The sequence below is a fragment of the Brachypodium distachyon genome, chromosome 4 (assembly GCF_000005505.3).
Source record: "Brachypodium distachyon strain Bd21 chromosome 4, Brachypodium_distachyon_v3.0, whole genome shotgun sequence".
NCBI classification, from domain to species: Eukaryota; Viridiplantae; Streptophyta; class Magnoliopsida; order Poales; family Poaceae; genus Brachypodium; species Brachypodium distachyon.
The window spans coordinates 32,284,684-32,310,691 of NC_016134.3; the positions used below are offsets into that span (position 1 = coordinate 32,284,684).

Sequence of the window (26,008 nt, forward strand, 5' to 3'; positions counted from 1 at the left end):
TTGTTCAGGAGCACACAGTGCATAACATGTTATACTCATCTCAAGTTATTTTCTTTTGTATGTTCCTATTTGCTGCTGTTTTCATTCATTGGACAGGAACATAAAAAAATTCGGATGATTCTATTTCCATCTCCGCTAATACCTATTGAGTTAAAAAAATATTCGATTGATTCACATATCCTAGAACCTGAGAGATTACTTAGCTGAAGCAAAGTCTGACATTGCTGTTAAGGTTAGCTCTTCTGATCTGTTTCCATGTGTGTGCACATGGTATTGCCTTTCCTACGTAAAAGCCACTTGTTAAAATGAAGGTATATAAGAGGCGATCTACTGGTTATGTTTACTGAGATGGTCCAGTTGTGTGATAAGGTAGAGCTGTCTAGTGAATCTGACAAATGCAATTGGACATTGGATAAACATGGTAAATTTTCTGTTAAAAACTTTGTAGGCAGCTTCCTGTACAATTTTCTATTAAACATGATAACTAAACAGGTGATTTTCCCTTTAAAAAATTCTGGAAACTTAGGCCTCCTTTGAAGATTAAGATCTTTATGTGGTTAGTTGTTAAGAATTGCATTTTGACTAGAGATAACTTGTTACACAGGGGGTGGCATGGCCCCAAAGAGTGTTTGTTTTGTGCTATGGAGTAGAGTGTTGATCATTTTTTTTGCAATGTCCTGTGGCTAGATTCATATGGAGAGTGGTTTGCTGTACTTTTAATATCAGTCAGATCCCTTCTTCTATGCAACAGATGAACTCATGGATTTACAGTTTCCCCATTAGAACTAGAAATCTTGTGGCTATTGGTTTTGCTGCTGTATGTTGGACACTGTGGAAAGCTAGGAACTTAGCCTGCTTTCAAAGTAAATTCCCATCGGATCCTACTAGTTTGCCAATTTGGTGTTTTCTTTTTGTCAGTGGGTTGTGTATTGGGCTGGTTTGCAGAGACCTGATGTCAAGGAGACAATGGAGACAGGATATAGGATGCTACAGCTGGTGACTAAGGAGATTATATTCTTCATAAAATATTTGGTTGGGGACTGCAGCAACGTCTTGGAGATGCTCCTGCTTGACAAGTCCTTTTTATATGCTGTAGGATTGCTAGATGTACTGTTTTTTTTTTAGGTTGTCAGGCTGTTGGTCCTGGCAATCGAGGTGTTATGTCTTTATATTTGCAGACCTCTGAACTCCCTTTTGTGGAGCACTAAGCTGCCCCTATTCCAAACAAAAAAGGCTATTCCAAAATTGACATGTTGCTGCTACCTATACCTAACTCCCTGACGGCCGCTCCCATGTCCGCATCAACACACACAAACAAACAACAACCTGAGAATCCCATGTCTTGACCGCATCAGCACACAAACGAACAACAACCTGAGAAACCAAAGGGTCTTTCTTGGCCACCGAACACACAAACCAGCGCGCACACCACCTTGGAAGAGACACCCAACTCGCAGCCTCCCCTTCAGTTTCAGGTCAGTTTCAGACCTGAAATGAAACAAAATCGCATGGCCTCCAAACAAGACTCACCCGATTTCCTTGGCACGCCCATCCGTCGCCGTCTTTGGGGTTCCAGTTTTCTCTCTCATTTAAAATCTCTCCTCCTGCAAACAAGACAGCGCACACGGCTTAGTAATCTCTCACCTAACCAGCTGCTTTCTTTAGCATTTCTTATCGAGTTGCGTTCTTTAGCATTTCTCTATTGTTTATAGAAAGTAGGACATAACTGCAGTCTTATCTTATTTGGAGTTGCCAAATCTGCACAAGATGTTTTGCCGCTGATCTAATGTATAAAAAGCAGTGGAGTTTTAGAAATCTTGCTCTGCAACCACCACCCCTCCGCAGCAGCATCCCCAACAACTCTCTTTCTTAGATGGGTGGCATCTTTACAGTAGCAGCGGCACTAGTTCTGCTTGTGGCTGGCCTCGTGGGGACTGCAATTGCCAATGTAAGTGCCCCCACCAAGGATTGATCAATCTCCCCTTTCCTCTTGAGATATCAACAGCCGACGATTGTCTCTGCGAAAATTGAGCTATTTGGGTCTGATCTCTGATGATGTATTCAGGTCGGCGATGATTGCTCGACGAGCGCGGATTGCGGCGCCGGACAGTGGTGCTTCGACTGCGAGCCCGAGCTCTCCGGCTCTCACTGTGTCCGCTCCGTGGGTACAAATCCCTTCCAGCTTGTTGTAAGTGCTCCCCTCGCCCCTAGTATTTTCTCTTGTGTCAGGAAAGGCAAGTCTGCAATGCATCCGGTCGGTTCGATATTTGTATCACCAGCCCCTTCGAAAAAACCCGGATTTGCATCAACAGTTATGGTTTCTTGGCTAACCGGATCTGTTCGAATTCCCTAAACCCTCAAGCTCTTGTCGAGAAAAAAAAAACCTCAAGTTCCGAACCCACTACCTATAATTTTGCTTCTGCCTGGTTAATTTGCTCCCAAAAAATTGTCGAGTTTGAGTGCCCGATTAGGACTCGTTTGGATTCAGTAGTCATGGGTACAATGATTGAAACAGACTCTGTTCATACTCCTGATTCCTGAATCCTCATGTTGCAACCTTAACAAGTGTTGCTCCCGGTATTGGTCTTCAGAATAACTCGTTGCCCTTCAACAAATACGCCTATCTCACCACGCACAATGCTTTCGCGATCGTTGGGGAGCCATCGCATACCGGAATTCCACGCATCACCTTCGACAACCAGGAGGATACAGTCACCGATCAGCTAAATGTAATGTAACCTCTGCATCATCTGATAACATCATTCTGGCGTACTACTACATGTCCTGTCTTACAAACATAGATTTTCTCACCGTCACAGTTGCAATGTTCTACAGAACGGCGTTCGCGCGCTAATGCTCGATACGTATGACTTCAAAGGAGATGTATGGCTGTGCCATTCCAGCGGTGGCAAATGCAACGATTTTACCGCATTTGTGAGTAGATACATACATACTGAATATGCCTTCCTCGTTTCATTTTAAACCGAAGGAGTTTCTTTGTACAGTGTATAGTTGACAGTTTTGGGTTTATTGTACTACTAGGAGCCGGCACTGGACACATTCAATGAAATCCAGGCATTTCTTTCAGCCAATCCATCTGAAATCGTCACGCTGATACTGGAAGACTACGTTAGCGCACCCAATGGCCTCACAAATGTGTTCAAGTCCTCAGGCCTGCAGAAGTACTGGTTCCCGGTGTCGAAAATGCCGTCAAACAGCCAGGATTGGCCTCTTGTGAGCGACATGGTGGCAAGCAACCAGCGCCTCCTTGTGTTCACGTCTGTCAGATCCAAGCAAGCCACGGAAGGAATCGCGTACCAATGGAACTTCATGGTTGAGAACAATTGTGAGGCACCTCCTTTCCTCCAAACAAAAACTTTGTTTACCAGTTCATCATCAAGCGTGTCGTCTGTCTGTATATGGAAGTTACATGTTTCATTTGTGGCAGATGGCGACGCCGGGATGGATGCTGGGCAATGCTCAAACCGTGCGGAATCGGCGCCTCTCGCCGACAAGACCAAGTCACTGGTCCTGATGAACTACTTCCCGTCTGTCCCTCTGAAGCTGACTGCGTGCTTGCAGCACTCCAAGGGCCTCACAGACATGGTGAATACGTGCTACAGTGCCTCCGGGAATCGATGGGCTAACTTCCTCGCGGTCGATTACTACAAGGTACTCCTGAAAACATGGGAAGATACATATGAAACATTGCTGGTGCAGTAAGCAAGGTTATATTATTCCACGGATTCATGGATGTTTACACGTTCTTGAGCTGAAATGATTTCAGAGGAGCGAGGGAGGGGGCGTGTTCCAAGACATGGATCTGCTCAATGGGAAGCTCTTGTGCGGATGCCAGGACGTTCAGGCTTGCCCGGTGAGACAGACAGATCACTGGCTAGAATTTACTTGTCACTCAACAGTATGATGATATATCAATCATTAATCGCATGAGTTTCACCTTCTTCTTTATGGCCATTTGCAGAAAGGATCTAGTGTAGTATGCTCTGCATGAGTCCTGGAGGAGTAGGATCTATAGGAACAATACATACATAGTGGAACAAGGTATGACACCGCAATAAAGCTTCTTCTGGGTCTCAGAAAAACAAGAAGGTTCCTTATGCAGTTCTCCTTAAGATTTTTGGGGCCATTTTTTTTTTCATTTTTTCATTGGCTGACATAAATCTTTAACAAATTGCTGCAGTGCTGATGCATGGTATGATGATTTGACATTTAGTCTCGAGACAAGACATACTTAGAACTCAGATCACTTGAAACTCAAAGTGAAAGTTGCAAATGATGGGCTTCCCACAAAAACAAAAAGGGGGTGAAAATGATAGATGTTACATTACAACAGGGAACAGGATTTGTCAACATGATATACTCTCGACTAGCTGGGTACGTGTGCTTCGCCACGCTGTTGAAAAAACTGAAACGATTATACGAAAAAACTGAAGCGATTAGATGACAATTCTTTCTGCATGCAAGCCAATATGGAGAACAAAAAAGGATGAAACCAACCATACCGTGAGGCTAAGCACCCAACAATAATGACAAACAAACCATCCTCATACCGTGTCTGAAAGGAGATATACATGCACAAAAAAAATAAGTGTAATATTTTAAAAGGAATGGCATTCAAGTATCACATCTAAGCATCTTTTTGATCAGTGCACTTCAACAGGCTCAAGACAAACTATAAGCCATGGTTATAACAGTATAATAAGAAAGGTGTTTCAAAGTCCTAAGAAATGGCTTTCTTGGCTATCTTTAGCAGAACTGTGGTACAACACATCCTATGATACAGCTCTGCAAGTTACACCTTTTCAGCCCTTGTATGGTTTTCCTCCACCTATAACTGGCCCTGTGGATCTGTATGCTTCCGACTTTCTTCAGGCCAAGCATCAGATGCTGACTCAACTGAAACATAACTTGGCTCAAGCACAGGCTGGTATGAAAAAGTTTGCTGATAAAAAACGAGTAGAAATAACACTAGAGGTTGGTGATCTTGTTTATCTCAAGATGCAGCCTTATCGTTTAGCAGCATTTGGTTTTCGTGGGGCTCTGAAGTTACAAAGTACGGAGTAAATATTATGGTCCTTTTGCCCTTCTGGCAAAGATTGGTCCAGTCTTCAGTTACCAGTGGGAGTTAGCATCCACCCTTTTCTTCATGTTAGTCAACTGAAGAAACACCTTGGTCCCAAAGCAGTACCTAGTCCAGACTTACCGTTGGTGAATGCTGATGGTTCAGTGAAACAAGCTCCTCAAACTGTTTTTCAGGTTCGTCAGATACGACGTAATAACTGTGTAGTGGTTCATTGGCTCGTGCAGTGGCACAATATGATATCTGACGAAGCTACCTGGGAATACGTGGATTTCATCAAGGAGACTTTCCCGTCGTTCTTTCGACAAACAGTGGAAACATGGGCTAATCCGGCACAGGCACAGACTACTTGAGGGCAAGTAGTTTCTTTAGAGGGGGGCATTGTCAGGTGTCCTATCTGAAGCTACTGTCATTCTTCAGTTATCTCCTGATGGACGGCTTGGATGAGTTCCGACAAGTTACTTTTTACTATTCCTCGTTTGGGTAATGTCGAACGGTACTGCAGTTAAACTGCTAGCCTATAAATGTGGCGAGCTCCGGCTCTGTAATGTCTTATCGCTATTTGCCTTGAGCTGATTCGTAAACCAAATTCTAGTAAAAAGAAAATTCATAATCCAAATACATATACAGTGCTAGTGGCTCTGGAATGAAACCATAGTTCGATCCGGTTGCTGTTCTTCGATTTGTGTTTCCCTTGAGTTGATTTCTTCTGCCTGTCATGGCTGGGACCTTACATTCGGCTTATGCAGCTTTCTTTCAAGGCATGGTCTCTTTCCCATGCTGACTGGCTACACCGGCATGGTCTCCCGCATCCAGCCAGTTGCCCGCTTTGTGACCAAGAGCAGGAGACCATCTCCCATTTACTGACCAGCTGTGTGGTTGCCAGACAAGGTCTGGACTGAAATTTGGCGGGGCTGGGGGCATCCCTCTTGGATTGGTGGACAGGGCCGTGTTGTACTCGAGCAGCGGGAGCGACAACAAATCCAAACTATCTTGAAAAATAGAAGGATAGATAAAATTCCGATGGCCATTGAACATGATTCGCTTCGACGTTGAAGAATCAAGAATTCACTATTTTTTGTACCATAAGTATTCATTTGATCTTGATCCTTGCGGAGTGAAAAAGACGCTATACTGGTATTCTGCACACTCTTACTGACAATATCCATAAATGACTTGTTTTTGATAATCGACCGGGATTGCCATATTGATATTTGGGCGCATGATAAACATCAGTATTGCAGTGCATTTCGTCGCCTGATTTAGAATAAATATGCTTTTGTACCCCTTTTTTAAATGTAAAGTGGACGTTCCGGCACGAATCTCCGCAATTACTTGTTCAGATTTTACATATTGATCATTTTGCACTGGAATCAAGCTTTTCGAGGGAATATTCACAAGTCTTGGGCACTGGTATCATCCTTGTTTGTTGGTGCATATGGAAGCACAGAAATGCGGTCATTTTCGATGGGACTTAGGATGGCAAAGCTTGGGGTAGTGCTGGTCTCTTCAGAGGAAGTTCTTTTAGTCGTTTTGGTGTGGTGGACTCAATGTGGATGATTAGGGAGCAATCGCTTAACTCTAGCCTACAGGCATGTAAAGCTTTTTTCTTCAATATATGATACACCAGCTTGGATTATTTTATAAAAAAATCCATTGAGCTCCATGGATGCCCTGGGTTTTTTTTTTGACCCAATGGGCCACCCATCGATTTTCAATAAAGAAACCGTCAAGTTCTACAAAGTTCAGCAGAAGGTAATAAAAAAAAAAGAACGGTATCACCAGCCAGCAAACTGAAGCTAACCTATTACAAGGCAGCAACTGCCAGCAACTCATACTGAGACAGTCTAGAAAAGCAACACAGAAACAAAGATAGCATCAGCTAGCGATCCTTCTTCTTGTCGGCGCCCAGCCCAGCTGACTGGAGAAAGCCTCCGTGATCACCCGCTTGAGCTGGCCGCTTCCGGCTTCAAAGTTTCTTCTGCCTCGGTCTTTCTGCAATAGAGCCCAACTATCAAGATGACTGCAGAGCAAGAATATAAGGCTCGCTGGATCGCGGGGATACTGCTGCCGCGTTTCTGGACTTCCAGATAGTCCACAGCACAGCAGCGCCACCACAAATCACAGAGAGTTGCTGAGAAAGAGGAAAGCTATTCTTCCAGGTATCCAAGAAATCCTCAACATTGTCAGGCGGCCGAGAGAGCTGAAAAGCACACGCACAGGTGAACAGAAGGTGATCAACTGTCTCAGGTTGCCCACAGAAGTGACATTGAGTATCTCCAGTCACCCCACCCCCCACTCCGACCGCGAAGAAGGTTATCCTTAGTCAAGATGCTATTTCTCTTCACCAGCCAGAGGAAAATTTGGGCACGGACAGGAGTTGGGCAAGCAGACGTGTGCGGACATAGATTTTGAGTCCTATCTCGCCAAATCCACCTCATAGCCATCTTGAAACGCTTATGCAACACGAAAGATATGAGTAGATTGAGTTCAGTAACTATATGTGTATGATACCTGTCTTTTTTTTTATCCAACCAAAAACATGAACAGTCAGTACGTTTGGCATGATATTGACTGATCACGAACTACATATGACTCATCTTGCTACTTTGACTATTTTTACATTCTAATCAACCATTTCGTATGATACAACTCATTCATTTCTGCTCTCCGCTGGACACACCATAAGAACTAGGGACCTATGGCCTTGAAATGAAGATTGTTATGCCCCTAACATTCTGAGGCGCGGCAATGGTGAAACGACGCTCATCCCTGTTGATAAGGAAGAAATGTCAGAGGAAGCATGCGGTGAAGCTGCTGTGTACCACTGCACGGCCTCCTCAAGAACGGTGGAGCATCAGGGAAAGTGCCAACTTCAAGATTGCCTTCGACAGGTATAACATTCTTCTAGAAATATGATCCAGATATGGATGGAAGAACTGTATTTATATACTTGGTTGTGCATAAATGGCACAAACCATGCAGATTTAGACTCCTCAAAAGAAAAGGCTCATAAATACTCCTTTCCATTATGGACAAATGTACTTCGAGTGGCCAAAACAGAACTTACAGAATGTCCATGTGTTCTTGGGCAATGATATGCAGGTTTGGTCAGGACTGGCCAAGAGTTGCACAGTTCGTCAGCACAAAGACTACTCTCCAGGTATGTAATCACCTGCAATTTTCAGTATTTCGTAGAATGCATACAAATAGCAATCATCTAGATTCTAGAACAATTTCTCCCTTGCAACTTTAAACGTGTTTTTCAATTATAAAATGTCACCCTTTTGCCGGTTTTTTCAGATCTCTGTCTACGCTGAGAAATATTTCCTGAAGCAGCGTCTCACTTTCCAGGTGAAATAAAAACATGTTTATCATGAAAAACAGCTTGGCTTGTAAGCATTTCGGTACAAAGATAACCCAAGACAGTTTCATGATTATGAGATATGAAGCTGATACAAACATTTTAATGACAGATCAGGTGACATTGTTTTTCACCTATTCAACCTCCATGTTCTACATCTACCTAACCTACAGACATTTCCCACCGCATGCGCATGGGCGCAGGATTTCAGTATATACAAACCTGCACATTGGTTAATACAATGCACCAAGGTGTCAAAAGATTATACAGGAGGCTAACTTAGCAATGAGAAGGATCTCCCCTCTCCAAATGAATAATCAATGAGAGAGCATCGTACTAGATACCAACCCTACATGCCAACATTAGACAAAAATGCTCACTCCTTCACCTACACTGTAATAATTTTACAACAGCTGCAAAAGATGACCGAGCCAGATCTGAAGATAAATGTCAGCCCACTAATAGCTCAGAACAGCCAAGTTCTCACAGATGATGCAACTTTTCTGATCCTTCCATCAGATACACAGCTCATGCCTCAGCAGTCGAGAATAATCCAAGGCCAGTTTGGCACCTAGATAGAAACAATTGCTTGAGCTCTTCACCTCACAGTAGCTGCATTGATGTAGTAAGTGGCAAGTGCAGATGAATAATTGCATCAACCTTCTGGTGAGGGCGGCCTATGACTATATTGTACATAATGAGAAGTTTCCTGGCCAATTGGTGAAGGTGTTTGGATAAGAGGGTTCCACCGATCAAAGATGATGCGACCACCCCGTCCAATCCTACCTTGGCACCGAAATTGTGGCATGGTGGCACCATTCTCAATGGGAGGATCTAGTGGCAGCTTGATACCTGCTGCCACCAACTTCTCAGGATCCAATGGTCTAGTGAATAAAAATACTGGTTCCTCAGGATCCTGCAAATAAGAAAAGTGGTAAATATACTTGACAAAAATTATCAGTACAATTAGTCTCTTTGTACATAGCTTGTAAATACACAAGACCAGATTCTAAACAGCATTCAAATACAAAAAATAATATGCGTTTCCATGTAATAGATTCTAGATAGCACTCAACAACTCAAAATCGTTATGTCTAAAACTCTCTTGTTGCATTGAAATTGCTGAAGGAAAGAAATGCCAGCAGTTTCTGTGATGCTTATGCCTGATAAGGGAAAAGAGGCAATGATAGAACGATAGAATACCCTTTTAAATAACCAGCCATTTTGCTGAGGTCTCCTCTTTAGTTGCTCACGCTTTATACGCAGTGTAGGTATAACTGATAGCTTGTTATCAGGGAACCGATGGCGAACAGGTGGTCGGAAATATGGTTGTTCAGTTGTGGTGTCATCAGAATCCGCATAATCATCATCACTTGATCCAAATTTGCTAGAAACTTGCTGGAACGATGACAATGTAGTCCCATCCTCAACAAGCTGTGCCTCATGCTGAAAGAGAGAGAGAACAAAAGTAAATAAGAGGCAACAAGAAACAGATGTATCCAGAGAAAGCAGCATAACAGACCAGAGCATCAAAACAAACTGCAGTTAATGGTTAGATCATGTACCGAACAAGAGTGGACCTTATGTCAGGCAGAAATGTTTATTGAATTTGGCCAAACATTATCTGCTACATAATGTGCAGAATTGCAATAACTTAACAGTACTGCTACATAATGTGCAGAATTACAATAACTTAACATTAACCACTACATAATGTGCAGAATTACAATAACTTAAGTATACAAGTGCAAGTAATATTTGGCTCTATCCTGATGGTCTCTACTTACACAAAATCATTCACCACGACGTAAGATGCAAGTGGTGGATGCTACCCTATGATGAAGTAGGTGGCTCTAGCATATTGATTTGTATGTTGTTTTGCCTATACAGAAGTACAACACACTATATAAAGATTCCTTCTAGATGTATGGTGATCTATACCTTATATTGCATCTGAATGCGCTGAAGATTAACCTCGCATTCCATGACCTCCCGCTTTGTTTCTTCCCTCTGTAAAAGATTATTATCAGTTAGAACTGCAATTAATAATGCTGAAGAACCTCTGTAAAATCAGTTAATGCGAACTAACCTTAATTAAAGCCCCCATTAATGCCTTTGCTTGGTCCAAGTTGCGTCGCACCTAAATAATTTCAAGTTAGAGTTGTAAGCAGCAAAATAAACAGAAAAAAGCACGTATGAGAACACACAGAAAAAACCACGCAGCGAAAGTTTTACCATCGAGGAACTTAAAAGCAGCAGCTAATTAATAATCTTTACCAAACTGGCAGCTATTGCAAGTTGTCTAAATACTTGTGCATTTGGACTCCCGAAAGCCTAATTAATATTATATTCTAGGCAAACAATTTTAATGCTACTATCCTATTAGGTGAAGGGAGTGGAACTAAGGCTGGTCACAACAATTGTATTTTACGAGCCGTCCCATCTCCGCCATATCAGCCGATGGTACTAGTGCCCCAGCGCACGGTTTCTTTTGCTGTCTCCATAATAAATTATCTCTAGGATCTTTTACACGATTCCATCATCCTGACTCCTAGCGCTCTCTCTTTTCCTTGGCTTCCAGCGCTCCCTCTCCAGCCATTCCCCACGCATATGCCTAGCAGCCATGCTTTCTCTCTCTCCCTCACATCACAGAAATTTTGCCTGCTAGATCCAGCCTCGATAGAGGGCCGTGGAACTCATGAGTTGACAAAATAGATTTGTAATGATGTTAGGAGAATGAGGAAGGTTGGAATTTGAAGATGATAGATCATGGAGCACGAATTTTTGAAAGAGGGAAAAATTGACAAGGAAATAGAAAGAACACCATCCTTGAGCAAAGCTGGCGTCTTGAGGATGTTCTGGACGGCAGGGGCTGCCGTGGCCCATCCATGGCGCTGGGTGCACATGCTGCATGCCGTCCATGAGAATCAACTTGTCCAGTGATGATCTGGGTGGCAAGATGGTAAGACGACGATTGCTCCTGGTGAGGATGCAACAGCGGAGGCCGTAGCAGCTTCAGCCGACTGTGGTGGAGCTTTGGCTTGGGAGGACGGTGGCTCACCGCTTGGAACGAGCAGATTAGCAGAACAGAGAGAGAAAGAGGAGCACAGGGGTGAGGGAGACAGAAGGGGGGTGGGGGCGATGGCGCATGGGATCTATGCATTGATTATTTTGCATATGTCCACAAGCCGAGGTCGTAACTCCGGTAAAAGACGGTTCTTCTCTTTTCTCCTTAAATGCAGCGCCATGTCAGCTTTTGTCCTTGGTGGCAGCGCTAAGATTCGGTCCACCGTGGAGCGCTGGGAGAGCCCTAAGGAGATATTGAGGAGGATTAAATGAATAATTGTGCAATTAATTGCATTGGAATATGAAGAGGGGGCCAAGTAGCAATTTGTCACCGTAGCTTATTTTGTCTCTAAAAGGCTGCATGTACAAGTAAAAAGAAACGGAGGGAGTATCATATAAGAAGGCAGCACCAAAGGTACTGCAGCTAACCAAATCCAAAGGAACTAACAAAACATGCAAAAGAGCCCAAAATTCTTCTATGCATATGACCACAGTTAACCAATCATTTCAAGCAGGCTAATAGAAGTTATCCAAAACCAGGAAACAAAAACACAATACTGGTTGCATTAACTGAAAATTATTTACATAAAGCATATGATTCCTTCTTTTTCTCTCTTCAACAGTTGTGTGCAAGCTTCTCTTAATTGTTATCAGCAAAAGTTCAGATAGGAGATAAGACTAACAAAAGAAACCAGAATTATTGGAGCAGAACTATTTAAGTTATACTTCAAAAAATGAAAAATATTCATGAAGGGATAATTAGTACGTCAATTCATGGGACGGAATCTCATGATGCGATTTAATAAATCAAACCTTTGACAGTATATAGATATCATGTCTTATAATGCTTCTACTACAGTGAAAAATATTAACTTGTATAATGTTCATCCGTAGCTACACAATTCAAATTAGCAATTGCTTTAACATGTACATGCAGAACCTCATCATGAAAAAGAATGAATAGTAGATCATTAGCGTTTCCAAGTTTAGAAACAGCAAAAATGTATCTTTTTAGTTATAACCGGAATTCCATGCATTTAAAATGAGTAACATGTACAGGAAGAAAGAAAAACTTATGAAATAATGACAGCAACCAAGAATAAAATGACGCTTACCAGGCGGAGTTTTTCAAATGATTGGATATTATTTTCTCGTCTTTGCATCTGGAGAAGGAAGCAAACATTAGGCATACACAAGAAAATATCACTGCAGGCAAGTGTTATCCAGATCAAAAAAGTTTCTCAAGTAATTACTGCTCCCAGAAGTATATCTTAAAAAAAAACTCTGGGCTTTAGCGACTCACCCTTCTTGTATGAAGACGATGGGCCTTTTCTCTTGGTCTAAATACATTATATGGGTTTGTATCATTCACCGGCGGAGGAGGCTTCAGAAAACCAAAAGTAAATTAGTGAATAGTAATTCAACAGAACAATTGCATGACAGATTAACAGTTCCCCTGACTCGATCCTTATGACCAAACTAGCATGACTAAAATATTTCTATTAAGCACTCTTGTAGGCTGGTAGCTTCCAAGTCTAATGATAAAACGAATGTATTATATAGGCCTTCAAAAAATTAAACTGTTGTAGGCAAATCCAATTAAACCCTTATGGACTAATAAATTACATGAGGAAAACACCAGTGGCAACTTTGTTGTGAGAAACTCAAATATAACCTGCCTAATTCACCCTGGTTTCATTATATAAATAAAGTCAAACATAACACAAGGGGGCACCTTAAACTGAAGCCTCTGCTTGTGGGCAAAGAAAAAATTCCACGTGTGACAGAATAAACATATCTTCTGCAAGCAGTGGGTTTATATGGTTGGCTATACATGCTAGGCGCATCCTGTTACTCAGGATGGAATGAAATAACAGAAATGGTTCTAAGCAACTCCCTCCATCCTTTTTCACTGTCGCATCCCTGACTGGCAAACCCTTGCTCCTCCTTGAACCATTATCCAGTTTAGTGCATGACACTAATCTAATGTTCCCATTGCAGGGAAAAAACTTTAGGGCAAAGGGATTAAGTTGTCTGTTACAGCCAGGCCAAGGACCTTCACTAATATAAGGTAGTTAACATATTTGAATGCCAGGCATCCATAGGACATAACATTCAAGCAAAAATTCCAGTCCTACATCTGCATAGCTATTTCAGAGTTAACATGTTGTAGTTTTACCAAACAAACTAATAGACTTAATTTTCCCTATTTTGATGACAAAACTTTAATAGTATATGGACATATTCCTCCGGCCGGAATTACTTGTCACTGATTTAGTACAACTTTGTCTAAATCTGGGACAAGTAATATGGGTCGGAGGGAGTAGCAAAAATGGTTCCTCATATAGAACTGTCAGGCTCTGGGGTCCTGACACATAGCACACATATCTTACTTTAAACAAAAGGCACATGCTATTCTTATATCTCTAGCCAGTTTCTCATGAAGTGTCTAATTGACCTTGTGTTACTGTTAACTATCCATTCTTCCACCTCTTCACATGATAACTACCTCATCTGGTGACATAATGTACCTCCTTCCCACCCTCTCTCGCTCTCTAAAATTTTGTTTGACACCTAAACCTAGGATATTCCACATCGATCGGTAAAAATAACCATCCTCATAAAAAATAACATCTACCAACAACCAACCCAAAGCATTTCAACAAAGTACTGAAACATCACAGTCAAGACATTAAAGAAATTCAGCTAACCTGCAACCGCCGTAGAATAGGTTTTTGCCACCGTTCCCTCTGATAAAAGAAAGATTCAGTAAACATCAGGAATGCGGTTAACATAAGTAAGTCACAACATCATTTCCTACAAGATTGAGAAATCCAAATCAAGTAGCACAAGAAAAATCCCAAACATGCAAAACAAATAAATAAACCATGAGAAAAAAGTTACAACAGGTAATAACAGCAAGCCGTGCTATAAATTTAAAAGTAACATATCACTTCTAATCTTGTACTAAAGATCATATGCTGTATTCTAACAGTAGAGAATACCTTTGCTTGCCAATAATTATATACAGCTTGGAAAACGGCATAACGAACAGATAAATATTGAAAAGCCTGCACAGAGAAGTAGTTGGTAAGCAAACACTCCATGGGAAATAACTGTACCACAAGCCTGCAAAAACCTTTAAAAGACAAAAGCCTAAATCATATAATATAGGAATAATAAGAAAATGCAAGAAATTAAGTGCATGTTCCACTAATAAAATATCAACATTTTAAATGTCTTGAAAGCCTTCTGCACATGCACATGCACTCTTGCACCAAGTCCATACCAACTAGTAAGCTGCAGTATGACACGTAATTCAAAAGGTCAAAGAGTTTTTGTGCCTAGTAGCATGTGGGTCCTCTAATATAACCATTCAAATCATGTATATCCGAAATGTTAATCAAGAACAGTTACTCAGGATGCAATCATGTACAGGGGGTTTAGTGAAGAGAAAGACATTATCACATTAATCACTGTCAAATTGTTTGGTCAAGGAATCCAAAAGAAATGCACATGGTCACTCTAAGGCCCTGTTTTGTTGGGCTTAAAACTGCTTTCTGACTTTTGGCTTATAAGCCACAAAAGAACCAAATTAGGTGTTTTCGGCTTTGGCTTTTGACATTTGACTTGATATTGTTAGATGATGGTATAAGCAAAAAGCCAAAGTCAAAAGCAACTATTTAGGTGTTTTTGTGGCTTATAAGCCAAAAGTCAAAAAGCGGTTTTAAGCCCAACCAAACAGGGCCTAAAGTGCATCTACAACATATCAAAAGGCCTACATGACTTTCAACAACCAGTGGAAAGTCAGTTGTGTAACTATGCTACAAATTTGATGTATTGATATTTCAGCCATCATGCAAGTGCACTGTAAATATGAACTTTAAAATTCCCAAACACGAGAAACTTAGAGATGTCAAGGTGTTTCCGACATGCGTTGCAACAAATGCATTAATGCAAATGATAATTTGATATTAAGCAAAAGGGTTCGAGATGTGCTAAAGCTAACAAGAGGGTGTTTTTAGGTGACAATGTTCCTACTCAACTGATGTGACATGATGGTTAAGTTATTAAGCATTTGAACCGTAAAAGATGGAGGGAAAAAAGGAATAGGCGCTATCCCAAAGTTGATCATGCCAGCAACAGATAGGGTAGCTTTTGAACAGACTGATAAAGCTATACAGTAAGCATTATGCTGCACTCTCCATTGCAAATGACATGCATGCAAGTTCAGCATGTCAATTATATAATTTCCTTTAATCCCTTTATAACATAACATTCTAAGCCGTGTAAGGTTTCCATCTAGTGCACTGCTTCTGCTTTACCTCCACAGCAACATCAAACTGCAAAAGGACTGGAACTGGTCCAATGAAAGTTGGTGTTATGGCTCCTGCTCTTTCTCGAGCTTTATGGTCCAAAATTTCCAACTTGAATAAGAGGACCTCCAACCTGTAATATGGGATTTCACTTAAAATGCAGCAAAACATACACGCTCCTTAAGGGCAGAATAATAAAATGGTCAATGTGTTGTCTACACAGATTTGTTTAAACTAGGGATAGTTGCTAGTAAATTGTTCCTTGGTTATGTTTATTGTTCCTCGGTTATGTTTAGTCAGTAATTAATATAACAACCATACCGAGTAACTGGAACCCAAACTTCTTAAGAATTCAGAAGCAGAACAAACATTTACAGGTTAAAATGTTTCTAAGACACCAAAGCCTAAGAAAGGAGAAACTTATCTAAAAAATATGACTTTGAACAGGATTCTGAACTCTTTAGCATTCATTCTAGATCCCAAGAGGTACATATTGAAGTGCAACCAAAATGCCAACAATAGATAGCACAACAATTTATCTAGATCGTGTTTTCTTACTTTTCAGGGTTAAGATTCTTCCGCTCATTGTTGAAGTCTTCCAGCCAGTCGTCATCTTCATTGTCCAGATCATACTCCACAAATTCACCAATCTCAGCTCTGGCTGCATGGAGTAATCATTCTTAGAAATAGAGCCCATATGCAAAATGATGGCAAGGTAAAAACGACCATTCCAGGGCAGCAATAAAAAATAAACCTCCTCTTCCTCGTATATAACACGACGGTTGTGCAAAGGTACGAGTGTAGTCCCTTTCGTAGGTCTCCACATCATCAAACTGCGGTGTCGGTATTTCTTGAGCATTCTTCTTACTGGGAGCTGAAATTCCCTGCAAAGTCAAGTACGGATCATTTCTTTGAACAGCAGAAATAACAACCCCTAAAAAACTAATATGGCCCTCCAAAGAGTGGGTGCTCCACCCCCAACATTTTGTTAAATCCATAGTAATGAACTAACGATACAACTAGCATACCACCTACATATTGGATGTACGCTTATACGATTGAGAAACACATAGAGAAGCCCTCTCAGGACTATGCTTGCTTTGCTAGGCTAGCCAATTGATATAAAAAATCAGGCGTATATAAATCTTCCAAAACATTTAGCAATAGTAACTAATAAATTTGTACAACTCAAGTTACATGTACTCCATAAATTTTTAGGAACTGGCTTGTTTTTCTTTTCTTGGAAAAAGAAGAGCTTTATTACTCGCCAGGCTCAGATGATGCAGACAGCCATTTACTTTGGTTGAAAGATAGAAGTAGATACTCTCAACACAATTTATATGAGGAATTGCAGTTACACAACACTTATAATTAACCTAGTACCCCAAAATAATGGCTTTCCCATGGATAACACACAGACAGAGCACGAAATGGTTCTTCAAGGATGGAGTAAAGCTGAATCGAACCTGCTAGTTGGACGCTTACTGTCAACAAGACCCAAACAACTAACCTATAAAGCAAACTCCACGAGCTACCAAACAGCAACTTTTCTCAGAATTGCGGCTCAATTCAAACGTTATCAGTTAATGATAATAATAAAATTACCTCGCCGTCAGTGGCTGTAGAAGCTGCAGTGAGTTCCGCACCGGAGTGCCTTAGAAGCACCCCAACCCTTGCCGCGGCGACCGCTGCCGCCGTGGGGTCATCGTCCTCGAAGTCCCGCGCTGACTTGAGGATTGGGAGCTTCTTGTGGATGTCGAGCGGCCGCGGCCTGAACGAGAGCCTACTCATGGCCGCCACCACCACCACCGCACGGCTTCATCTCATCTCCAACTCCAACCTCCTAGCCGCACACGCCCTCACGAGGTCGTGCTCGGGCTCAAGGACGCGCAAACCCTAGGTCGGCGAGGGCCGAATGAGTGGGAGGGCGCGGCCGCGGGCGGGGGCCGCGAGGGCGGAGGGAGAGGCCGAAGGAGCTAGGGTTAGGGTTTTGGGTGGGGAATTGGTTTCTAGGGTTTGAAAGGAGGTGAAAGGGAGGGAAGAAGAGCAGGAAGAGGGTGGACGTCGCGCGGGTGAAGGGAAGGAGAGGTTGGGCTCGAGCTTGATGGCCTCAGCGCGTACGGACGCAGAGTATTTGTCTACGTGTACGTATTTCTATTCGTATACTGGCAGTTCAATTCTAATTTTTGGCCCCTGCCCCGCCCCTCATCGTTGCGGCCTCGTTTTAGGTGGCTCCTCTCGTGTGCCCCTAATTTGGGTAGGGTCAAAGTCAAGTACTGTCTACTTATTTTTTTACAAATTGTTCTAATTGACAACTTCAGATATTATATATATTTTAAATCTATAAGTTTTTGGACTTTGCTAATGCACGACCGTACGCTCATTGATCAGGGCACGCATACAGGAAGATGACCACGGAGAATAGATAGTTCTATGTCACGTGCAAGCATCATTAATGCATTTGTAAAATTTACAACTTTAAAAAGTTATAAATCTCAAATCGTGTACTTGATTTTAGATCCATCTTCGCAGTTAGTTTTGTCTCGATGAGATCTTCGAAACTAGATCACATATTGGTATGTTTTGACAAAAAAAAATCCACGTCAAAAGTTACCACCCATTAATACATGAAGTTATCACTCCTGATAGTAACAAGTTACCACATGATAAAATCTCAAAAAAAAAGACTAGTTACTTATGCATTAAAGTTGCCACCCAATAACATTGAAGTTTCCATCCCTATTAGTAAGAAGTTACTCATGATAAGTTCATAACAATAAAGGATGGTGTTACTTATCGGTTAAAGTTACCAACGAGATAACATATGAGTTACCATTCCTGGTACTAAAAAGTTACCACATGAAAACTCTATACGAAATAGGATGGTTACTTACTTTATGAGTTAAAGTTACCAGCTAAAAATATATGAAGTTGACACACTGTTACTCTGTTAGTAACAAGTTAGCACACGTCAACTTCATACGAAATAGGATGGTTACTTCTGCATTAAAATTACCACCCAACAATTTATAAAATTGTCACTATTTTAGTACCAAGTTACCACGTGGGAACGGTGGTAACTTATTTTGGAGTATGATGGTAACTTGTGCACTATTGCTTGGTAACAACAAAGATAAAAAAAAATATGTCAAAAATATTTCGAGTGGGATCTAATTTTGAAGCTCTCGTTGATACGAAGCTAACGGTGAAAACGGATTGTGAATTGAAGAAGTGGTTTGGGCTATAAAAAAATTTAAGTCTCAAAATTAGTTAGTACAAAATGCATACATGCAGCCTGCAGTCATGCATCCAAGACAAAATCTCATCAATTCACAAGTACAAGATGCAAGCATGCAACCATGGCTAATTAGCATCGCACGTGGTTTTGCAGAGGCAGTGCATCCAAGCCAAGGCTAGCAGCGCGATGCGCAGCGTTCGCGCGGAAAGACAAACGTGCAGCCCGCGAAATCAACTCTGGAAGCTGCTCGGCCAATAAAAACCGTGCGCGCAAGGGAACCAAATAAAGAACGTCAGCTCCTTATGAATTAGGTAAGTTATATTCTTTTCGACAGTTCTATCTTTTGAAGTTTGCAGGACACTAACAAAAGACAACAACGATTCGCTTGCACGTCTCCTCCTCACCCACCACCTCCCTATCTTCTCACTCTCTTATTTCTTCCTTCCTTGACACACCGCATCCTTCTCTTCTCCTCGCCACTCCCGCTTCTTTTCTCATGCCACCGCGTGCCACCTCCTTCCTACGTGGGGAAACGTGTTCTCCGGCGGAGGAGGCCAGATCCGTGTCGACATGTATCTGCCGTCACGCACCATCACGAGGGGCTGAATCCGCACTGCTAGGGCCTCCCAATGGCCCGGATCCGCGCCACCACACACTGCCACCGCGGATCCCATGTTGTGGGCCACCGGGAGGCTGTTGGGGAAGGCAAAGCAGGTGGGAGGTTAGTTTTCTTTAAAAAAAATGTGAAAAAAGTTCAACATAAAAAAACAAAAGTTAAAAGTTTCAAATTTAAAAGTATAAATAAAAAGTCAAAAAACAAAGAATAATTTTTTTGGACAAATTCAAAAGTTAAGGAAATAAATTTAGAAGTAGGGAAAAAAAACTTCCGACACCTCAAAAATGGGTTGTCTGAATCGTCCACCAACTTCTGTCTTGGCAGAGCTTCTCCAACTAGCTCCTCACCCCGAAGACAATGTAATGTCAATGAAATATGTTTGTACGATTGAAAATTGTTGTGAATATCTATGATGATTTTTTATGCGAAAAGATCTAAATGGCACATGTGATTGGTTTTGACTAAACTGGCGACGATTCCCTCGAGCTAGCTCTCTCGCAAGACTCCCATGCTAACACCTGGCCTAATTAACCTTCTACCTTTGGCTTGACAACCTCAGAGATAACTAACTGGTGGTGACGTAGATTCCGGTCGTTTTCATCATTCTTCCCTTGGCTTCACAACCTCAGAGATAGATCATTTCGAACAACACACCATCCATTGCCTTAATAACATTCACTTCCATTCCCTACGATACAAAGTGGAATAGACATATGTCAGTGTGCGGCATGAAGACAAAAGAAAACCAACACTATACCTTTGTGTATGTATGTATACTAGAAGCAAAATTCTAAGAACGGAAAATTAACCAACATCTTCATTTACTTCGTAGAAACTGAAATAGAAAAGGTCACAAAGATCTGATAACCATGCACATTGTTTAACCTTTTCCTCTTGACTTGGCTCTTTTTTCCCTATAAATAGAAGAAACGCATAAACTTAAGTCAATCCTCGTAGAAATGCAATTAAAATTACATCAATTGAAGCAAAGATGTTTTAGACTGGAAATTTGGCCCTTAAGTCCGAAGTATCAGTAGTGAAACATGAAATAAGAAAGATAAGCGTACAGAAACATCCACACCAATCAGGAATCAGGAGGAATCAAGTAACAAACATGGTACAAAAGAAAAATGAAATAACATCACATGATTATCTTTTAGATAGATCCAAGTTGAAATCAGTACAGAAATCCACATATCCTTTCCATCTAAAAATTATTGGAAGAAAAAAGTACAGAAGGAAAATAAATCAAGTGGACTAATTCGCTTAACAAGTTATTTGAAAAGACTCAAAGAGAAAATGGACCTATAATATGTCATTTTATTTTAGAAAAGGTTGCCCAATGTTACTATCTATGTACAATTTTTAAGTTAATTTTTTAGTTTGTAATCTCTATACAGAAAGCAAAGAACTAATTTATTTACCGATATAAGAATCCTATGCCTCGAAATAAGAGTGAGAGTGAACAATCCTATTGCAAAATGGTATGAGCTGAGTGTACTGAAAAAAGTTTCTAAGGTTGTAAGCTATAAAGAAAGGTTCATACATTGACACTCCTCTGTATGGTATTGACTCTCTTCTTGGGTCCTTGAGACAGCTTTTATCCCTTGAACACCAAGAAGTCCTCTTCCTCTTCTTTGTTTGTCAGGGGGACCACGAAATTTGGCCAAATTGACCCTTCACTTCCTGATAATGAGCCTTCTTGTCATATAGAGAGGCTGGCAACACCACGTTGTTGTCCTTTGCAGATTGCTCCCTGCCTGCTGATGCAAGAATGGGGATCACGTTGTTTTGTTGCTGCTGTGACGGTGGCCTCATCCCTCCAGAGTCCTTGAATTACTATAAATTCAGTAGCACTAAACATTAGCGCCAATAAACAAAATTGTAATGTTACAAATGACAACAACAGAAAAAGGAAAAATTAAGTGTGACGTCTACGGCCAGTGAACTTTTTAGAGGGGGAAACAGGAAAGAGAAGGAAAACTCTGAACAAAATCTTCTATTCAGTTCTCTTGAGATAGCCATTCACCTAATACATTATTAATAGGCAGTTTAATCACTTAAAAGCTACCCGTCAAAAAAGAATAGGCGAAACATGCAGTAGGTAATGTAATTATTAACATATAGAAAGAAATACAACGATTTCTGGTATCTGGTCCCACATGGTGGATCGGAAAAACATATATTGTTGTAAATCATTCTTACACGCTGAAATAGGGGAGGATTGGAGACCAAGAAGTCCATGATCCACACACATTTTGGGAAATGTACAGCAAACAAGCAATAACTTCCATCCAGCAATTACAACAAAAGAAAAACAATGGATGAACAAGCAGTCACCATAACAATCTACTATACGAGTGGCGGTGACTGATTTGAAATAAATGTGGTGTTTTCTCAAGATAAAATTAGCTAACCAAAAAATGCTGGGGCAAGCGAAATCATCAAATCACATCAACTGTAATTCTAATGATATAATCAAAATCTCAATTCTCACAATTTTCAGGAACAATCCAGTAAAGCAATTTTTGACTCATATTCTCCTTAAGGAACACAAAACCAGCACAACCCGACACACCAGATGAAGTAGCCAAAATAGAAGATTAGCTATTCAGGAATCAGGTTAGAAAACAACTCATTATGATACAACCAAGACAAATAACATAACTTCAAACTTGGAGCTGGGTCAACCAAACAAGCATCAACAATCTGTTGGTGCTTGAGGATAGAAAATAGCTCTCTAATCTTAGCCTAGTAAAATCTACTTCTCGTATAGTTTAAGCCTTTCAATGTCCCAAATTGAGCAGCAAAAGGAAACAATATTTTATTTCATTGTAAATGAACCATACCTGCCAAGGATATAACATCCATATCCTAAAGCCGGTGGATTGTTCGGCCTCTCAGCGCTCCACGGAGGCGTGGCTGGCATCTTTTTGTTTGGATGGGCCATTGTCGAAGAGGCTAGCCGTGAACGATCGTGCGTGCGTTTGGACGTTGACTGTGGGCTTGCGTTCCGTTGTTGGTCCAACTGTCAGAGAGAGTTCCGTGTGCATGGTTTGCGTCTCTGCGTGGAGGACAGGAATCGGGTGTCGAGGTTGCATGCAAGGCAACACGTGTGAAAGATCGGTATGGTCGACTAGAGGGGGGGTGAATAGGAGACTAACAAATTTTAGCTTTTTTTAATTCTTGAAAGATACAAACACTTAATCCTAGGGTTATCTAAATTCTCTAAAGTGAATGCAACCCTAGAATGAAATGCAATAGCCGAAGCAACAATACATATAACAAAAATGTAAAGGGGAAATGATACCATATGTGGAGACGAAGATTTCATCGGAGTTCCACCTATTGGGATCGGTGTACGTCTCCGTTTGGAGGAGTGCTCTACCACAAAGGTAGAGACGCCATGAAAGCTCACTCTATTCTCCAACTCACCACACCACAAAGGTGGGATGAGCTCTCACAACACCACAAAGGTGAGGTGAGTTCCACTAATGGCTTCCTTGAGGGCGAACGTCGAACCCTTACAAGCTTGACCAGGGCAAACTTCACACTTCAATAGGAGGCTCCCAATCCAAGCCTCAAGCTCCTCACACCAAGGGAGAGCTCGAGGTGACCGCTTCCGTCTAGAGTTCCCAACAACCCAAGAGAAACGAAATCCACAAAAAAAACAAGGGGAATCAACTTTTTGACTTGGTGAAACCCTAGGGCAAAATCTTCTCCTCCAATCCTCAAAGAATCAAGAGTAGTGAGTGGTTAGGGAGGGAGATCTTGAAGATTTAAACTTGAGGTGTTCTTGAATGGTGTTGGGGTGTTCTTGGCTGTGGAAACGGTCTGTTGGCTTGTTGGGGACGAAGGGGTACTTATATGGGATCCCAAAAAAAACGAGCCGTTATGCACTGCGCTGTGATAGGCCGGAACTTCCGCTAAATAGCCAGAACTTCCGGTGACACTTCCAAATCACCGGAAGTTCCGCATATTCCTCCGGGACTAACAGAGAGCACCCGGAGGTTCGGGCGGAAGTTCACCCGGAACTTCCGCCGCCTGGAATCCAAAACAGCCAGAACACTTCCTGAAATGTGTTTTTCAACTCACACCTTTTTGGGTAGGTTTTATAGTGGGTGCAATTTGGTGTAGATGTGTACGTGAAATTGATTCACCCGTTACATTCCCTTATGGATCCCCTCTTAATAGTATGGATGTCCTACGACTCAAATCAACCGAAAAAGCCGCTAAACACCGCTACGCTTCTTTCCTTTTTAAGGGTCCACAACTCATCTTGTGTCGAGTTCTTTATAAACCTGAAATACTCCCTCCGTTCGCCTTTACCAGTCACATTAGTTGAACAACCTAGTCCTACTATACGAGGCGTCTTGCTCTTTTTAGAGCTGAATGCCAACGTTACCCTTGTCCTCGGTCCCACATCTGTACACGTGTCTATCAATTATTGATTTTGCCATGCCTCCAAGAGCCCGCGAAGCGGCCAGATGCGGAGCGTGCAGGACGTGGGAAGCAGCCAGCGAATCAGCTTCGTGCTAGTCTCTATTGACTGGGCAACGGAATAAAAAAGGAGTGCGAATTGAATGCAAGTGTGGCCATGGAGCCAGGGCAATTTCGTCCACAACACCTATGCTCTGAACTGCATTGGTACATGTGCAAAAACTAAAGCACCTGGTAAAACAGGACGGAGGAAGTACATAGCACAAGATAAGATCATCACATGTGTTGTCATCACCACCAAAACTATTTAGAAAGGAATGCCCTTTCAACGTGCTGCTGGCTTGATGCGCTGGCTGCTTGGAATCTTCGAGTACCTGGGCGCTGGCGTCTGTTAGGGCATCTTCAATGAGCCGGTACTTCGGTACTAGAAGAGAATTGAAAAATATTTTATACGCGGTAAAGATTGGTCCAACGTTGGTTACTTTGGCTCCGTATTAAGGATTAAAAAATTATTTGATCAGTTGCATGTATGACTAATTTGTTCAAATCCAGCGTGAGCTTCAACTTTGTGACCCAGGCATATGAGACATTGCATGTGAAGTTGTGGTTTGAACAGCACAGAATCCACCACATGATCGCATTAATTGTTGCGGGCCCACCTGCTGCTTGCTTCTAGGTAACCAGGATGCCTCCAATAACAATTTAGCCGATACTTCGGTCTTGGTACGCGCGCAAGTACCCGTTTCTCTGCCCAGCAACCGGTTCATTTTTTGCTCAGATTGCTCTTCCACCTCATCCACTGCTGATGTGTCACCCTACTGGTACCTGCTTACGTGGATCATTGGAGATGCCCTTCGTAACTGCGATTCGCGAAGCTTCTTTTCTCTGTGAATTTATATGGCCGTCCGCGGACATTCCCGGCGTCTGGTGGTGGGCGAGTTGCCGTTCGGGTGCTGTTGGCGGAGTCTCTGGTCTGGCCTGTTTAGGCTGTGGCGGTGAAAAATTTGCGGTTGCTGGTTGCGGAAGTTTCGCCGTGAGCGTCCCTCTCCCTCCCATCTCTCCCTTCTACTTGACCGACTCTTTATTTATCCTCAATCTCCGCGGCCGAACTGATCTCTGATCTCTCGCTCCACAGCCGTCTGCGCTTCGCCTCACCCTGGCCTCGCCCCGCCCCCCGGCGGCCAGACCTGCGGGTCCGGCAGGAGGAAGAGCACGCCCTACTCGCGGCATGCGCACGGAGGACCGGCGCCGTCGATGACGAAGGGTCCTGAGCACGGGCGAACTGGAAGCCCGTCCTGGCCTCCTGGGTGCTGGTGTGGCAGGCCCTACCAATACATGCGCATGTTCTTTTAGTGATTCGAGCTAACTACTTCCAACTTCAATTGCCTGTCAGCGCAGAGTAATAGATGTTGGCCAACACGTAGTATTGCAGCCGCAGCAGATTACCTAGAAAAAGGAACGATAGTTCTATTATTGGCTCAGCAGGATAACAGCTAAGCCAGTATCACGCCTGTGTATGTATTTATTTCTCGACCAACACACCGACTTTGACTTCATTGATCATGGTACAACTACGTTAAATGTTTTTTACTAGATATTCAAGTATTGAGTCCATGCGTTTTGAAAATTGATGAAATCGATGGTCAAAATTATATTTTAAAATGTGTATGTCCACTATCAATTGATGAAATTGATCAGTGTTTTTTTTTGGTGCGTGTGTGTTTTTATGAGAGGATTTAATTATTGTGCAAAAATTACTGTTGATTATTGTTGCTCTAATATGTCTATGTGTGCTTGCCTAAAAAATATTAAATGGTTGTCGTCTAATCGCTTTAGTTTTGTCAACGGCGCAGCAAAGCACGCGTAC

At 42.0% G+C, this 26,008-nt stretch overlaps 2 protein-coding genes and 1 long non-coding RNA gene across 10 annotated transcripts; 2 read left to right on the plus strand and 1 right to left on the minus strand.

Moving 5' to 3' along the window:
- Nucleotides 1–1,361: 1,361 nt before the first annotated feature.
- Nucleotides 1,362–6,308, plus strand: LOC100831893 (PI-PLC X domain-containing protein At5g67130). Of its 8 annotated transcripts, none has more exons than XM_024454715.1 (9): nt 1,362–1,948; nt 2,066–2,188; nt 2,592–2,729; nt 2,836–2,934; nt 3,043–3,672; nt 3,788–3,874; nt 3,983–4,062; nt 4,202–4,395; nt 5,851–6,308. In XM_024454715.1, exons 1-7 carry the CDS (start codon nt 1,874–1,876, stop codon nt 4,010–4,012), a joined length of 1,182 nt encoding a protein of 393 aa, XP_024310483.1. In that variant the 5' UTR covers nt 1,362–1,873; the 3' UTR covers nt 4,013–4,062; nt 4,202–4,395; nt 5,851–6,308. The 8 variants fall into 8 exon arrangements, with proteins under 8 accessions (XP_024310483.1, XP_014757393.1, XP_014757394.1 ...); XM_014901907.2 differs by lacking the exon at nt 5,851–6,308 and adding an exon at nt 5,278–5,766; XM_014901908.2 differs by lacking the exon at nt 5,851–6,308 and adding an exon at nt 5,329–5,766.
- Nucleotides 6,309–8,503: 2,195 nt separating this feature from the next.
- Nucleotides 8,504–17,954, minus strand: LOC100832190. The gene is made up of 12 exons (XM_003577888.4): nt 17,453–17,954; nt 16,602–16,731; nt 16,406–16,508; nt 15,857–15,980; nt 14,537–14,602; nt 14,243–14,281; nt 12,835–12,915; nt 12,647–12,694; nt 10,555–10,605; nt 10,407–10,475; nt 9,669–9,911; nt 8,504–9,381 (listed from the first exon to the last, which is right to left on the minus strand). The coding sequence occupies exons 1-12, from the start codon at nt 17,636–17,638 to the stop codon at nt 9,121–9,123; spliced, it is 1,401 nt and encodes a 466-aa protein (XP_003577936.1). The 5' UTR covers nt 17,639–17,954; the 3' UTR covers nt 8,504–9,120.
- A 7,062-nt stretch (nt 17,955–25,016) lies between these two features.
- LOC104584652 lies at nt 25,017–25,782 on the plus strand. Its single transcript, XR_732499.3, has 2 exons — nt 25,017–25,174; nt 25,277–25,782. It is a non-coding gene; the product is annotated as an uncharacterized LOC104584652 (long non-coding RNA).
- Nucleotides 25,783–26,008: the final 226 nt, after the last annotated feature.

Excerpts from the sequence above, each read along its gene's own strand:
- LOC100831893 (XM_024454715.1), top strand. The coding sequence starts at position 1,874 with ATGGGTGGCATCTTTACAGTAGCAGCGGCACTAGTTCTGCTTGTGGCT. Across the intron at positions 2,935-3,042 it reads GCAACGATTTTACCGCATTT|GAGCCGGCACTGGACACATT; the intron begins GTGAGTAGATAC and ends TTGTACTACTAG. Across the intron at positions 3,673-3,787 it reads TCGCGGTCGATTACTACAAG|AGGAGCGAGGGAGGGGGCGT; the intron begins GTACTCCTGAAA and ends AAATGATTTCAG.
- LOC100832190 (XM_003577888.4), bottom strand. The coding sequence starts at position 17,638 with ATGAGTAGGCTCTCGTTCAGGCCGCGGCCGCTCGACATCCACAAGAAG. Across the intron at positions 15,981-16,405 it reads AAGAATCTTAACCCTGAAAA|GTTGGAGGTCCTCTTATTCA; the intron begins GTAAGAAAACAC and ends CCCATATTACAG. Across the intron at positions 14,282-14,536 it reads ATAATTATTGGCAAGCAAAG|AGGGAACGGTGGCAAAAACC; the intron begins GTATTCTCTACT and ends TTCTTTTATCAG.